The 16,356-nt window shown below is 44.3% G+C and overlaps 1 protein-coding gene across 8 annotated transcripts; it reads left to right on the top strand.

Moving 5' to 3' along the window:
- The first annotated feature begins 218 nt into the window (after positions 1-218).
- Positions 219-16,302, top strand: map7d2b (MAP7 domain containing 2b). Of its 8 annotated transcripts, XM_068581516.1 has the most exons (17): positions 219-254; positions 530-680; positions 1,663-1,746; positions 2,157-2,317; positions 4,969-5,104; positions 6,732-6,818; positions 8,751-8,840; positions 9,223-9,341; positions 9,510-9,583; positions 9,700-9,908; positions 9,990-10,128; positions 10,571-10,751; positions 11,479-11,583; positions 11,694-11,757; positions 12,560-12,701; positions 13,217-13,514; positions 13,691-16,302. In XM_068581516.1, exons 2-16 carry the CDS (start codon positions 644-646, stop codon positions 13,509-13,511), a joined length of 1,923 nt encoding a protein of 640 aa, XP_068437617.1. In that variant the 5' UTR covers positions 219-254; positions 530-643; the 3' UTR covers positions 13,512-13,514; positions 13,691-16,302. The 8 variants fall into 8 exon arrangements, with proteins under 8 accessions (XP_068437617.1, XP_068437620.1, XP_068437618.1 ...); XM_068581519.1 differs by lacking the exon at positions 219-254 and having other exon boundaries at positions 269-680; positions 9,247-9,341; XM_068581517.1 differs by lacking the exon at positions 219-254 and having other exon boundaries at positions 269-680; positions 13,694-16,302.
- The last annotated feature ends 54 nt before the right edge of the window (positions 16,303-16,356 follow it).

Below are 16,356 nucleotides of genomic sequence, written 5' to 3'. Positions count from 1 at the left end.
AATAAACAATTTATTTAACATCTAGTGTGTCTGAAATACCTCATTTTATAATGTCATACATGGATAAAACATTTTTAAAAATAACACGGTAATAAGCATTAACAATAAAACTATTACTTGTAATTTTACTTCCGCCAGCTTCTTGAGCAGCTGGTTGCTAGGCGACGCATAGCTGGCGTAAGTGGTGATTTTTTTCTTCTTCTTTTGGCGCATTAATATGTAAATTAGCCAACTGTGAGTGAAGCGGTTCACAGGTTTGTTTTGCAGACATATATCTAGCTAGCTACGTGACCGCGACGAAACATTCATTTAAGTTTATTCTTTTTGAGTGAATCATTTGTATTTATCTTCTTTAGAAAACGAGAGATACATTTTACATCCCCATTTTAAATATGTTTTATTTGTTTCAATGTCTAACGGTATTTCTTAAGGTAGATAGAAAGTAGACCCAACCGTTTCTTCGCATACGGTCCTACCCCTCCTCCCTCCTTCCCTCCATCCTCCTCTTTCCTCCTCTCCTCTCTCCTAGCATCATATTGTCCTCCCTCTTTTCCCTGAGTCATTGTGGAGCACCGGTGGACCCTCTTCGGCTCTCCGGTTCCCGTCTGGTCCGTCTAATGAACACATTCGACGGCCGCTTGAAATGACCGAAGTGGCTCCAAGCTGCACCGACATGACAGGTGAGGAAAAGCTTCCATTGAGTTGATTATTTCCATTAAATGTGCACGAAACGGGGTGTTTTTGTATTGTACTTGCACACAGAAGCACACACCTAGTTTTGAATTAGAGGGACAAACCCTGAGACTAGCTATCTATATATTTAAATATAGCAGCGTTCTCCTTAATATCATGCTGCGCTTTGAACTTCACATTTAAAATAATAACGTCACCTCTAAGAGGGGAAAGCATCGAGCTTCCTGGTTCTTGAAATAGTGTGCATTGATCTGTGTTACTGCAGCATGGGGAGCCGCAGTGCACAGACAACACATATAACATATAACATACATATAACATGGCTGCATTCCAAACAGAATATAGTATGCATTTACTGAATAATATTCATAGATAATATGCATACATACATACATATATAAGAGAAGTTTGAGTGCATGTAGTCAGATACAGTCTTGGTATGTGCTGCATAACATGTTATCTTTCATACCCCACACATGTTGTCATTTAGTTTCCAACGAGCCTCCTTCCTTCCTTCCTACCTTCTTTCCTTCCTTCCTTAATGCAGCAGCTTCTTATGTCACATTCCTCACCAGCTATTACGGCCTTTAAATAAAACAACATGTGATTCAGCTGATTTATCTTTTTTTTGTGCATGTGATGTCATTTCTGAGTCAAGAGGAAGCACTTGGGACTTCAGATTTGCATGCATTAGCATATCTAATAAGTGTGTGTGTGCATGTGTGCAGAAATGCTTTAATGGCCGCTTTAAGAACTAGAAACAGAACAGGAAGAAGGCCCAAGGGTCCTGCATTGACAGCTCACGCTGACCCCTGACCCCTGACCCTTTAGCGCTGGGGCAATATGGTGGTGGCTTTCTGACAGGAGATTTATACCACTTGGACGCCATATTTATAGATATATTTCTTTCTTTAGCTGTGTTTTTGAAACATGACTCATGTCTGGCTGTCTTCTCCCAAAAATTCCCAGCGCTGGCCCCTCCCCCCGCGCCGCTGAGCGCCAGTAGGAACGCATCTCCTGCTCGATCACCGTCCAATCACAGCGGCCCGCCAGGTAAGACCTCTACTTACTTACTGTACTACACCTCAGACGTACATATTGTACTTTTTACTGTACTACACCTCAGAGGTACATATTGTACTTTTTACTGTACACCTCAAAGGTACATATTGTACTTTTTATTATATCAGCTTCAGTGACTTCCTGTCCAGATATAAACTTGTATCTCCAGATGTGTTGATGATGAATGTTTATGATAAACTGAAGGATGAAGAGTTCCTTTTTGTGTTGATGAATGTTGATGATGAACTGAAGGATAAAGTGTTCCTTTATGTCTAGATGTTGAATGTTAGTGATAAACTAAAGGATGATGTGTTCCTTTATGTATAGATGTTGAATGTTGATGATAACTGAAGGATGAAGTGTTCCTTTATAATGTTTAAAGATGTTTTTTGTGTGTTCAGAGGTGCAGGAGGCGCTGCGGGAAAAAGACCGCCGCGCGCAGCAGCAGCTAGATCGCTGCGCCGAAGAGCGAGGGAGGAAGATGGAGGTGCAGAAGCGGAAGGAGCAGCAGCGCCGGGCGGCTGCCGGGGAGAAGAGACGGCAGCAGCATGAGGCAGAAAAGGTCAGAGGTCGCGGCGCGATGACGATGCGTTCACTGCATGTTGGTGGAAGCTGACAGCCGTGTTACATGTTCAGACTAAAGTGTCTAGAAGTTGTTTATGTTATTGTTTTTGTATTGTTTGTTGCTGTTTTAACCCAAAATAGATTAAATCAAAACACTGCCATGGAAATATATCATAAATAAACTAAATAGTGGTCCAGTATTACACAATAAACAATAACTGAAACTGTTGATTTGATCGTAGAATATAATAATAAGATACTAAAATATCACATCAGCCCCAACACAACTAAAACGTCCACCTGCCTCCCTCTCTCTCTCTCTCTCTCTCTCTCTCTCTCTCTCTCTCTCTCTCTTCTCTCTTTCTCTCTTTCTCTCTCTCTCTCTCTCGCTCTGTCTCTTGCTGCTGAATTAATCGTGTCGATCTATAACTGGGCTTCCTGTTGTTAACCGGAGTTTAAGGGAAAGCGAGTAATTAGTGCAGGAGCTCGAGTGACTTTCTGTCAGTCGACCAGTCGAGTGCATTCACCTGAAACACGACCTGCTGGGCTGTATATAGATTAGAGGAGAGAGAATGCAGCTTTAACACATGAAGCATAGACTTCTATACAACCAGAGGAGTCGCCCCCTGGTGGTCAGGAGAGAGAACGCAGCAGATGATTTTGGGTGAAATCAGATTGTGTCGTTGGTGGTGAGTCTGTGTTTTATTCGTAGCAGCCTGAAACATGAAGGACACTCATGTGGGCGTCACTTGGCTGAGAACCATTGACTCATGTTATTCTCATCCAGCAGTAACCCTCTCAGCTCCATTAAAACTCTGAACAGCACACGAAGGGTTAATAAGCCCCTGCGGTCAGGGCCGGTCTGGTCCTCAGAGAGTTAGAGGCCGCCGGCTGCATTGATTGAAAGGCCTGTTCGCGTGCTAACAGCACGCTCATATGCATAACCCAATGACGTGCTGATTGGTCAGCCTCACTGGGGCGATGACATCATCGCTGTCAACGTATCACGGGTTACGTTTACGGGAACAGACGGTCGATAAAAATAGATGCAAAATATTATTGTATATTTGGCATTTTGTTCTTTGATGAATTACTTCAAAATGTAAAAGTATTGAGGATTAATATTCAACATGGACCTTTTATGTATTTCTGTGTACTCCAGTACACACCTGTATCAGATTATTTATGTTATTATTATGGATTAGTCAATTCATTGTTAGTGAACACAAAGAAACCACAATTTCTACCAACCAAACGTTCTCATAGAAATGCTCAATTTTATGCAGAAAAAGAAAGTAAATGCTGCATTTGGCTTATCCATATATGTCTGTGTGTACATATATATATATATATATATATATATATATATATATATATATATATATATATATATATATATATATATATAGATCCCCCACCCCCTCATTTTACAATACTGCTGTCTCTATTTAATTCCCTCTTCACTCTGAACTCCTCCCTCTTGCAGATTGTGCGTGACTCTGCAAGCATGCACCTTCAGCGATATATATATATATATATATATATATATATATATATATATATATATATATATATATATATATATATATATATATATATACATATGTATACATATATATATATTTACATATACGTATGTATATATATATATATATACATATATATATATATATATATATATATATATAGCTGTTTTAAAGCCAAAATTCTAATAAACAATGTATTGAATATGAAGCCATGATTCAGAGAAAGACCACCGGAATTATCTTTAATAATCATTTTGAATTATGAAAACTAAATGAATTCATGTGATTATTTTATTTTATTCATTATTTTATTGTTATTTATTATTATACTGTGTTATAGTATATTATACTGTGTTGTAGTATATTATACTGTGTTATAATATATCATATAGTACATTATACTGTGTAGAGACGAGGCAGGAGAAAGTAGTGAGAAGGAGCGCTGCATATAAAGACCAATGCAACCAGTATCAATATCCAATCCACCCAGTCTGTGTGTGTGCGTGTTCATGCATGCGTGTGTGTGCGTTCATGCATGTGTGTGTGTGTGTGTTCATGCATGTGTGTGTGTGTGTGTGTGTGTGTGGGTGGTAACGGGTTGCATTCTGTCCCCTCCTGTCAGACTAAACTGCTCTGTGAAATGGACTAAGAGAGAGAGAGAGAGAGAGAGAGAGAGAGAGAGAGAGAGAGAGAGAGAGAGAGAGAGGGAGAGAGAGAGAGAGAGAGGGAGGGAGAGAGAGAGAGAGAGAGAGAGAGAGAGAGGGGGAGAGAGAGAGAGAGAGAGAGAGAGAGGGAGAGAGAGAGAGAGAGAGGGAGGGAGGGGTGAACAATGTGTGAGGTAGCAGTGAGATGGGGGGAGTCAGTGTTACCTAGAGGAGAGGCAGAGCGAGCGAGCGAGAGGGGGAGCAGCTGCGTTGTGTATCGCTGAGAGGAGACGAGTCAGCCATCGAGCGCCGGTGACTCCGGCAGACGCAGACAGGCGATGGAGGACGGCGGGGCGAGGCTGCTGCAGGCGTTTAGCGCCGCGCAGCCGTCGCCGAGCGCGTCGCCGGGCAGTCGGCGGCGCAGCGACGGCTCGGTGAGAGAGTGTCTGTTCTTCCCCGTCTCCGAACGCAACGAGCAGGAGAGGCTGGAGGCCCTGGTCCGCCGGAGAGGAGGAGGAGGAGGAGGAGGCCCCGAGAGACGAGGAGGAGGAGGAGAGCACCTGGATAACCGGCCAAAACGCTGGACATGGGGAGGACCGCCGGACGGAGTGGAGGGTGAGTACGATGGGCCTTTTTTTTTTTGTTGGCATTGGCGATGATGTCAGTGGAAGGGATGGTTTGAGATGTGGAACAGGAGGGAGCAACTGGGCGGAGACTGATGGGGGGGCTGGGAGGAGAGGAGGAGAGGGGGGTGGGGAGGCTGGAGGTCTGGAGGTCGGGTGGGGGAGGTGGGGATGAAAGGGTGGGGACGACAAAAGCAGAGGATGACGATGTGACGAAGATAAACAAGAGAAGTGGTGCTGAAGAGAGGAGAAGGGCAGCAGACGGAAAAGGGTGTGGAGGCTGCAATGCAGGAGCTGCTTTGTGTCTCAACCTCACAGGGTTAGGAGCCTGTGTGTGTGTGTGTGTGTGTGTGTGGCGGTGTGTGTGTGTGGCAGTGTGTGTGTGTGTGTGTGTGTCTGTTTATCATCTGTGTGTAGTCAGACACACTGAAGCTTCAGCTGCTGCTGTTAGCTGCTGGTTTTGCTTTAAATCTGCTACAGGTGTGTGTTTGTATGTTTGCGTGTGTGTGTTAGCGTCTGTGTGTGTTTGTGTGTGTGTGTGTGCGTGTGTTGCTGTCGCTCTGTTGTTTTATTCCCCAAGCTCGGAGGCGGCTCCAGTTCCCAGAAGAGTTACACATCTAACCTTGAACGCACCGAGGCCTCTGACACAAACAGACGGAGTGCGCCACGAGGCCGACGGCTGCCTGCGAGCTTCTCGCTCTCTTTTCACGTCGCATCGTCCTCTTTCTTTCTTTCTTTTCTTTCTTTCTTTTCTTTTCTTTTTCTCCGTTGTTGTTGACGAGATCCCCCGGCCTCCGCCGGCAGCCTCGGCTCTAAGCGTCCTGCGGTGCGTTCGTAACGCCATCCATTATTCACGAGCCCGTCCTTCGTACCCGTCCCGGCGCTGACCCGGGATCAGGGCCCACGCAGCCGCTGGGCCGGCCGCTGCGGCCCAGCGGCTGCTCCGGGATCAGTCGGGCCCCGGCAGGACGCTCACTGCAGCAGAAACAGCAGCGGTCTCATCTTACAGCTCGATTAAAAGACAGGGACTCACTAAAGTGTGTGTGTGTGTGTGTGCGTGTGCTGCGTATTTCTCTCTGAATCCAGTGTAAAACTGCCTTTATCCGATATATGTGGATGTTACCTTTGTGTTATCTTTGTTTTACGCGTGTTATCTTTGTGTTATCTTTGAGTTATCTTTTTGTTATCTTTATTCTATGTTTGTTATCTTTGTGTTATCTTTGTTTTACGTGTCTTATCTTTGTGTTATCTTTGTTTTACTGGTGTTATCTTTGGGTTATCTTTGTTTTACTGGTGTTATCTTTGGGTTATCTTTGAGTTATCTTTTTTATCTTTTTGTTATCTTTATTCTATGTTTGTTACCTTTGTTTTACGTGTCTTATCTTTGTGTTATCTTTGATTTACTCGTGTTATCTTTGTGTTATCTTTGTTTTACTGGTGTTATCTTTGGGTTATCTTTGTTGAACGAGGTTCAGACGTGTCACTTCCTGCTGGGGGATCTTGTGCGTCCGCTGTGTGTTTGTTGCGTCACGCGTTTGTGTGTCGGTGACGCAGGCGTACGACTGTGTGTGAGTGTGTAACGCTTTGCTTTCTCCGCTCTTGCTTCACCTGCTGCCCAGGTAACCCTAAGACCCCGCCCTGCCCTGCCATTGGCTCCGCTCAGCCCAATGAGCTTCCTGCTTCCAGCGCCAGACAAACCCGTAACGGTACAGATCACATGACTCTGTGTGCCACGCTCATACCCCTCCCCCCCCTTTCCCTCTTCACCTGTCTCACCTGCAGCTGTCTGGCATGTGTTTGTACTGTTTTATCACCCTGGAGTGTGTACATGGTGTGTGTGTTCTGTGTCGCTGTAAAATCTTCTTTTTCTCTCAATATATTTACTCTTTCCGTTCTATAAATGCCAAAACATGCTTCACGTGCACATACACAACATGCACAACATGCACAAGTTACACAACATGCACAAGTTACACAACATGAACAAGATACACAACATGCACAACATAACATGCACAACATACACAACATGCACAAGATACACAACATGCACAATATACACGACATGCACAACATGCACAACAGACACAACATACACAACATAAACAACACACACAAGATACACAACACACACAAGATACACAACATACACAAGATACACAACACACACCAGATACACAACACGCACAAGATACACAACATACACAAGATACACAACATGCACAAGATACACAAGATACACAACACACACCAGATACACAACACACACAACATACACAACATGCACAACATACACAACATGCACAACATACACAACATGCACAACATACACAACATGCACAACAGATGCAGGTACCCCGTGGAAAGGGTCTTGACTTCCTGTTTGCAGAGATTTGGGGTCGACACCCAAATAAGGCAAATTTAACCCTAATTTTCTTCTGATATATTTTTGTTGCCGGGCAGAAATCGTCTCCCCCGTCCCCCCCGCCCATTATCACAACAAAGGGCTGCTCCACTTCCTGTCTTCCTGGCCCAGGGCCGTGTTTAGTGATGCAGCCATATCATTCTCTGCAGGGAGCAACACACACCCAAACACACACACACACACATACCGTATATCATACCAGACATTCACCCTGTAGCTGTCTGTAAAACTTATTACACCCCACCAAGATCAGATCAACACACACACACACACATACACACACACACACACACATTTCCAATCATCCCAGTTGGTATTTCAGAAGCAGCCGCTGCAGTAATCCATGTTTTTTTTCTCACTTTGCTCCAAACCCGTGAGCAGTTTCACCAAAACTTTCACTTTTACTAAATTTCCAACAAAGATTAGTTTTATACATTTATAGCAATGTTTTTTCTATTCGTAATTATTTTTTTGACCTAATTATCTACCTTTGTTATCTCTGCATATGGCAATAAAAAAAATATCTTGAATCTTGAATCAACGTGTTCGGTTTGCAGGAAACTGCAGAAGATGCAGAGAAATCCTAAAAAAAAAGAGAAAGAGGAGCCAAAGCTTCAGTTAATTATGACGCCATTAAACGTTACATTAGCACAACATTTATGTATCATGTTGTTTACATGCACAACAATAATAATCACATTGTAGAGGGCCAAGGTGTTTTTGTTAAAACAAATCAAATCAGTTTGTTTAAACAGCTGATGCCTGACATGAGAGCGGTATTGATCTTCTCATTTGAGGCAAATAAAACCCATAATGTCTCTTTCTGATGAAAAAGAGAACATTTAGGACAACATTATCATTTTGGAGCACAGTTAACACTCTCAGCGTGTTGGGGAAACTGTAAAGGTAGTATAAAATAAATCACATATACCTAATCTGCTGATTCACAGTGATCAGGTTGTGCATGTTGTCGCGGTGCCTTCAGGCACCGTAGGAAACTCCCAGCCTCGTGGGACAGCGGGTCCTCGCAGCATCAAGGTTAATTCATTCGGCGTATCGACCGGATTATTTTCCGCGTGAGGTGGCGGTATTGCGTTTGTCGCGTGACGGGCGTTCGTTTTTCCCGGGGTCATCGAACGTGACATTCACATCCTCCTCGGGTTACAGTCCGACCTCTCATTCACATCACTGTGTTCTTTCTTCATTTCATCAGTTGGTGACTTCCTGTCTCCGCCCGCGATGGATCAGCCAATCAACAAGCAGCTCTCCAACTCGCACGCTGCCCTCCATTCACCTGAGAGAGGTAAGTAAGTACTACAGGTACTCCAAGGCCTCGCAGTACTACAGGTACTCCAAGACCTCGCAGTATTACAGGTACTCCAGGGCCTCGCAGTACTACATGCAAATATACCAGTGTGTGTATATATATATATATATATATATATATATATATATATATATATATAAATATATATATATATATATATATATATATATATATATATATATATATATATATATATATATATGTATATATATTAATACGCTTCTCTTTTATTTGTTGTGATTATTTTGCTTGAGTGTTTATGACTTTTTTGTGTCCACATCATGGTGTGTCCATTTGTGTGTGTGTGTGTGTGTGTGTGTGTGTGTGTGTGTGTGTGTGTTGTTTCGTGACCCGTCAGTGTCTTTTGTGTCCCATCGAACAGCTTCCCCCAGCAACCACAGACCGAACAGAAGTTCCTCCAACCGCAGGAGCATCGCTGGACTCCCTGAGGAGACGTCCAGAGCCAAAACACCTACGGTCAGCACGCACGCACACACACACGCACACACACACACACACACACACGGACAAAATGCTGGACTGGAGGCTTCAAAACATTCACAAACCAACGAAAGACAAATGTTTGAGAAACTGTTTCACTGCTTCTTTAAAACATGTTGTCTTGTGGTTATTTGTGACTTTTAGGGAGAAAACCCAAACGCACCGGCCCGCAGTTCTTCCTTCAGGGCCAACAGCAAGGGCCCCGCCACGCCCAAACGGTACACACACACACACACACACACACACACTCACACACACACACACTCACACACACACAGACACACTCAGACAGACACACACACTCCTCACCTGGCTCGGCCTGCTGTTTTTTCAGGGTGAGGTCCAACAGGAGCCGCGCCCAGTCGCCCTGCTCCCCCGGCCAGTACCCGCCCTCCCCGCTGAGGCAGAGGGCCTCCACCCCCGGCACCGACGACCGGGGTCACCCCGAGGTCAAAGGTCACGGCACCCTGGAGAGGAAATGCACCAAATCTGAGCCCTCGGAGAAAAAAATCCCCAAATCCACCAGCAGAGAGCTGAACGCCGGTAAGAGAGAGATCACCGTCCTGCAGGGACGAGTCCCTTGACAGGAAGTCAATCATTATTAATAATAACAACGGTTCCTAGAGTCTCCGAGCACGCCGACGGGCCGCAGCGTCGGCGGGACGACGGACGCCGAGGAGGCGTCTAGGCTGCTGGCCGAGAGACGCCGTGTGGCCCGAATCCAGAAGGAGCAGGAGGAGAAGCAGCGGCAGGAGGACGAGAGGTACGACTTCACTTCCATTGGTGGAGTCTTCTTCTTCTTCTTCTTCTGCTTCTGCTTCTTCTTCTTCTTCTTCTTCTTCTTCTTCTTCTTCTTCTTCTTCTTCTTTTTCTTGTCATTTTTTTCTACTTTTGTAGTGGTTTTATTATTTTTTTCAAATTTTATTTAACTGTATTTACACCAAGATAACGAGGTAAATTCCTCTGGAACATGTTTTTCAGCTCCTTCCTTTTCATTCTGGTAATTCTCACAATAGAAATGTCAGCATTTACTATGTAATAATACATTTTGTCTCAAATATTCTCAATATATATCGCAAAACACCAAAAGAAAGTACATTTAAAAACCGACAAACTGAATCCATAAACTGAGAGGAAGGAGGATGCTTGTGGTACGGTGGCCTGCGTGGCTCAAACCTCCTCTGCGTCGGCGTTGTCTCCTTCAGGCTGAGGGCCGAGGAGGAGACGAGGAGGCAGCAGGAGGCGAAGGAGAGGCAGGAGAGAGCGGCGCTGCAGGCTGAAGAGGAGAGGGGGAGGCGGGAGGAGGAGAGGAGGAGCAGGGAGGACGAGGAGCGACGGCAGAAGGAGCAGCGATGGAAGGACATGCAGGACCAACTGGACAGAGAGGTGATTGTTTACCTGTCATTTCTTTGACTTCAGGTTTGTTGTTGACGTATTTTAGACGCCTAAAAGAATCAATATTGGTTCAAGTAAACACTGCATTTATAATATTTTCACCTCTCTAACTTGCTGTCAGATCTCCCACCAGACTCCATTCACGAAAACAGTGATTTAACCTCTAAGAACGCAGGAGCTGCTGCTCTACTTCTGCCTCTGTTGGTTCGTTTGTGTTACAGTGTCTGACGCTTTGAAAGATTTAGTTCAGCCAAAAGACACACAATCACACAAACAAACTCACCCATCGATGCCGCGGCACACCCGCAGCTCTTTGTGTGCTGTGAGGTAAAAATCACTGTTTTTGTCAATAGAGTCTGGTGTCTTTAGAGAGAGCGTCGATGGAGACAGCGGCTTCAGTTCCTCAGTTGTAAAGAGATGTTTCTAAACACCTAAAACAATCGATATCAGTTGAAGTGAACGCTGTATTTATGATATCGTCACCTCTTTAACTTGCTGTCGGTCAGACCTTTATGACGGGAAGTGGAGCCGTTATCTCCCACCAGACTCCATTCACAAAAACAGTGATTTAACCTCTCGGAACACACTGGAGCTGCTGGTCTACAGCTGCAACGATCACTTTAACGTTGACCAGTGCAGCGTGAAGTGTAAGACGCTAGATAGATGTATATATATAATAGGAGGAGGTGATTGAGTGGAGGTTGCCGGTGTGTTTCAGAGGGAGGAGGCCTGCCTGCGCGCCCAGCGAGAGGCTGAGAGGAAGAGGCAGGAACGAGAGCTGCTGCACATCCAGGAGGAGCAGGAGAGGCTGCAGAGGAAGAAGGTATCCAGCCGGCTTCTTCTTCTTCTTCACCTGCGTCTCAAGAATGATTAAAAAACCAAGGCGCGCGTGTTTCACAACTGTTCTTCTTCTTCGTGCGTCTGTTTCCGCAGAGAATTGAGGAGATCATGAAGAGAACACGGAAGAGCGAAGCGGAGCCGCTGTCCGGCGCTGCAGGTGAGCAGTGAACGCATCACGCTGCTTTCTGTACTGACGTAATGTGAAGGGTGCAGGTAAACATCAGCTGCACAGACAGAACACATGAAGGTAGCTTCACACACATACACACACACACACACACACACACACACACATAAATGATGAGAAAATACAGTTTAAGGACACTAAGGTCACAAAAAACAAACAGAAAAAGGAGTATATTCATATCTACACAGGTACTAAAACATCAATGTTTCACAATTTTATACTTTTGTGAGTTGAGATTTAAATTCAAAGAGAAAAAAAAGTATAAAACAATAATAATAATCAAATGTTTATCTGGATTTGCATTATAAAATTTGATGTCTTTGAGGTTAAACGGATAAACAGAGCCCGTCTTTAATACGCCTTTCTGCTCTCTGATTTGTTTTATTTTTTATTTATTTTGTTGTTGTTTTCGTTGTTGTTGTCTTCTCCTCATAGCACTTGTTTGTTTTATTTTGTTCCTGCAGAATAATTAGTTTTCTCTGTAATGAAAGGAGTCTCAGCTGCAGTGTGAGTCAGCAGTGTCGCTCAGGCGGGACAGTAGCGCCTCCTGGTGGCTTTAAGGGGAAGCGACACCAAACGCACACTGCAGCAGGGCTGGATGTTCATAGTTATGATCAAAATATCTTTTAAAAGGGATTTCTTTGCAAATGTACATTTTGTTCCCAAGACTTTGCTGAACAAATACATACAATAAACACAAGGATTGGAATTAATTTGGGGTTCTTATTACGACTCAAACACGGTCTTAAACTTCTTGGCTGTGTGTTCGCAGCCGACTCGAGGCCGGAGGGGGCGGTCCCCTCGGAGGACGAGGCCCCGCCTCCGGCTGAGGCGCCCGTCATCCTGCTGGGGCCGCTGGAGAACAAGAGCTTCGTGGACGAGCTTTCGGACGGAGTCCAGTCGATGGACGTCAGGTGAGACGTCTGCGTTTGTCTCCGGCTTTGAACGTCACATTTTTTAACATTTGAATCTGCATGTTTTTGTGAGTAAAACCAAGTTTGTTCACCATGTTTTGTCTTCATTGTAATGAGTCCTCGTGTGCCGATCAGACTTTTTGGGTTTCATGGTCATCACACGCTGCTCGTCCAAAAGACTGAATGTGTAAGAAGTGGACGACGTCATAGTGGTGTCTCTCATTGCTTTGTGGACGTTTTGCCGTCGCCATCTTGGATTACGGGCGTCGCCATGTTCTTTTTTTTTGCAACCAGGAAACAGAAAGTGACCAGAGGAGTCGCCCCCTGGTTGTCAGTAGAGAGAATGCAGCTTTAAAAGTTTTTGGGGGGTTTTTTTGGCACAGAAACATGGCGACAGCTTTCATCCCCGATCTCATTCTGTCGCACGCCTCTACCGTAAAGAAACCTAAATAAAAACGTGTGTGAATGAGTTAATAAAACTAAAACCCTGTCTCTGTCACCATTGTGTCTTTAAGTTCTCCATCTGTCTCCATCAGTCCAGTGTCCAGGGACGAGCAGCCGAGCGCTCACGAGTTCTCGCCGCTCACCGAGGGCTCGGAGGGCTGCACCCTGGAGCACCTGATGGACCTGGAGGCCCACGGCCGCGGCGGCCAGCGGCCGGGCAGCGACACGGCGCCGTACCCCAAACTGCAGGCCGGCAGCGGGGTCGGCGACCTCAACAAGAACCTGCTGATTCAGGCGTACAGCGCCGCCTCCGAATCCTCCCAGCTTATCCACAGCGTCGGGCCGAGCAAACTGGACGTCCAGTAGCAGGTAGAGACCCCTTATTGTATTTTACCTTATTTAAATTAAGCTTAATTTATCCTAATTTATTGTATTGTATATTATCCTATTTAAATTGATTTTATATCATTTCTCTCATTTCTCTCTCTCTCTCTCTCTCTCTCTCTCTCTCTCTCTCTCTCTCGCTCTGTCTCTCTCTCCCTCAGCAGCTAGTTTCCATAGGAACAGGACGAACAGACACACACGCCCGTCTGCAGCAACGACAAACAATCAACATTTTCCACGAGGAGCAAAAGCCGAACGTCTCGTTCTCACATCCGCGTTCCTGAACCTCGCGTTAGCGGTTAGCTTCTGGCCTTTGAGGCAGTGCAGAGGGGACATTCAGACTCCCACAAACACGGGAAAAATAAATCATGCAAATAATGTCACGTATATATATCTATATATTCACTGGCTGTGTGACAGAGAAGGAAGTTGTTGCATGTCGTCAAAGGAAAAAGTCCAGGAAGGTAAAACTACTGTAAACACTTGATGGTTCCTTTTGTGTTCAACCAAACCCTGTTCACTTTTATGAGTATTTAAGGAAAATCACAATCTATTCATTCAGTAATAGATTTTATTTCATGCTGCTACATTATGGTCTGGAGCCTGGTATGAAATATACTAAACATCTACAGTTTCTTGCTCGTTGTTTTTTGACACAGCCACCAACCAAACTCTGTGCAAATTTCGGCGAATTTAAGAATTTGGCTACAAAGATACGTGAGTTCGACGTGAGTTCAATACAATAGATATTTTTCTTGCATTACAAACTTCCCGGAGGTCATTCGTCCTCCTCATCTCACCTCCTTCCTGTTGGAGCTTTATTTCCCAGCTGCACTGCCACAAAACTATAACTCAAAGTATCGCCCGCTTTAATCTCTCTCATCCCCCGCTTTTTGTAAAATTTTCTGTAAATAGATCCGACTGGTGGAGGGAGTGGAGCGCCTCTCTGTAGCAGTTTATCTGGAGGGGAAGCAGTAAAAAGACTTTAAAAAAGAAAAATTAAAAAAAAACCGACACTGTTGCGTGACCCTGTGTAGCATCTTCAGTGAGGACTAGCTAGTGAGATGTTAATGGTTGTAGCCGTGTACTTGAACACTGTTTGGGAGTCTCTCTCTTTCTGTCTGATGGTTCCTGTGTGTTTATCTCAATTCTGATGGAATTATCCTGCTTAGCTACAAAAAAAAGAAGAAAACGCCCATCAACGACTGATATTATAACCCATAAACACTTAGCCTGTCGCTCTGTTTTTGTTTTTTTCCCTCCATCGATCGGACAGCTGGGGGTGGACGTTGCTACGGACTGTGCTCACGCTCGCTGCAGTTTTCTTGTGTGCACTTCCAGTAGTCGCGTGTTTCACTGCTCTGAAGCCTCCCCTTCACGGCTCAAATATACCTCACCAATTCAGTACGGCGTCTGACGGCGGTCACCAACCTCGCTCATCACCTCTGAGGCCTTAGACCTGTCAGAGTTACCCCGTCCTCTGCGCTTCACCCTCAGGCTGCATGCGACACTTTTGCTGTTTTAAAAGCACCACCTTTCCACACACAGAAAAAAACAAGAGAAACAAGAACTACAAACACATCGCTTGAGCAAGTCTTGTGTTTGATTTACAGCCAAACCTGTTCAAAAGCCCCTTAGGTGCCGGGGACATAAGACAGCTGAGCCACTTACCAAACTCTGTGCAGATTTCTGACTATTTAAGGAAAATAACATTCAATTCATCAGATTGTTATATTTTATTTTATATTTGATCCCCCTACATTATGGTCTGATAACCGGCATGTTATTCTGGTCTAGAATACTTAATTCCTTTTGTGTTTAATGACCAGCCGCCAACCAAACTCTGTGCAAATTTCAGACTATTTAAGAATAATTCAAATATTCAGACATAACTTCCTCACTTTCTGGTCCGAAGTCATTCTGACGAGGAATACCAAGATAAATAAAGTTTTTCCACTGTAATTTATTGAGGTTTTTTTGGCTTAAAATGGTCAACAAGATATGTAAGTCAGCCCTTACAAATCTCATCTGTTCAACCGTTCAATGAAATCACGGTCTGGTGCCACACATGCCCTCCTGGTGAAGACTATTACATTCCTTTAGTGCTTTTAAAAATTAAATTCATGTAATTGTTCTGCCTAAAAAGCAGTCCAAAAATATTTGAATCAGCCTTAAAAATAGAAGAAAGAAAACCTCTACTTCATGCCGTTATAAGTAAACCTGACTGAAGACATGTCCTCAGTGTCCTCGGTCACAGGGACTGGTGCAACAGGAAGTTCTTGTCGTCTGTTTTCTCGTCACTGCTGCAACCCCTCGCTGCGTCAGCTTGTTGTTCCTCCAGATTCTGCTGAAGCCTCCGGGTTCCCCACTTGTGTATATGAAGTAAAACAACAAAAAATAAATAAAGGACACAATGTTTATCCGAATATTATTTAACTCTGTGACACTGCAGCTTGGTGGAATATATCATTGTAGATGTGGTGCATGGATAACTGCTGAAAAAGAACAATAAACGTCATCAAGCCATTCGTGTCAGTGAGCTGGATAAATAGATACTCGTATATAAAACATATGGCAAACGGACACTTTGGGGTTGAGGAAACGAAGGGAAACGGTAGAGATTTAAACCTGTATAAGATGTTTAATCGTGACGAGGGACTTGTGAGATGACAAATGTAGTGTAGAGCTTAAAGCAGCCACTTTTATTTATCATTATATCTCACTGTGTGTTGACTTATTGCTGCACTGAAATTAAAACTGATCTGCAAAACTTTGAGTGAATCATTACTTCTTTTTTTACTTTGACATTCCTGCACATACGCATCAA

The sequence above is a fragment of the Clinocottus analis genome, unplaced genomic scaffold (genome assembly GCF_023055335.1).
Source record: "Clinocottus analis isolate CAN_PGR_092001 unplaced genomic scaffold, fCliAna1.0.p SCAF_18, whole genome shotgun sequence".
Classification (NCBI taxonomy): domain Eukaryota; kingdom Metazoa; phylum Chordata; class Actinopteri; order Perciformes; family Cottidae; genus Clinocottus; species Clinocottus analis.
The sequence above is the reverse complement of the archived record's forward strand: the minus strand, read 5'-3'. Positions and strand labels throughout refer to the sequence as shown.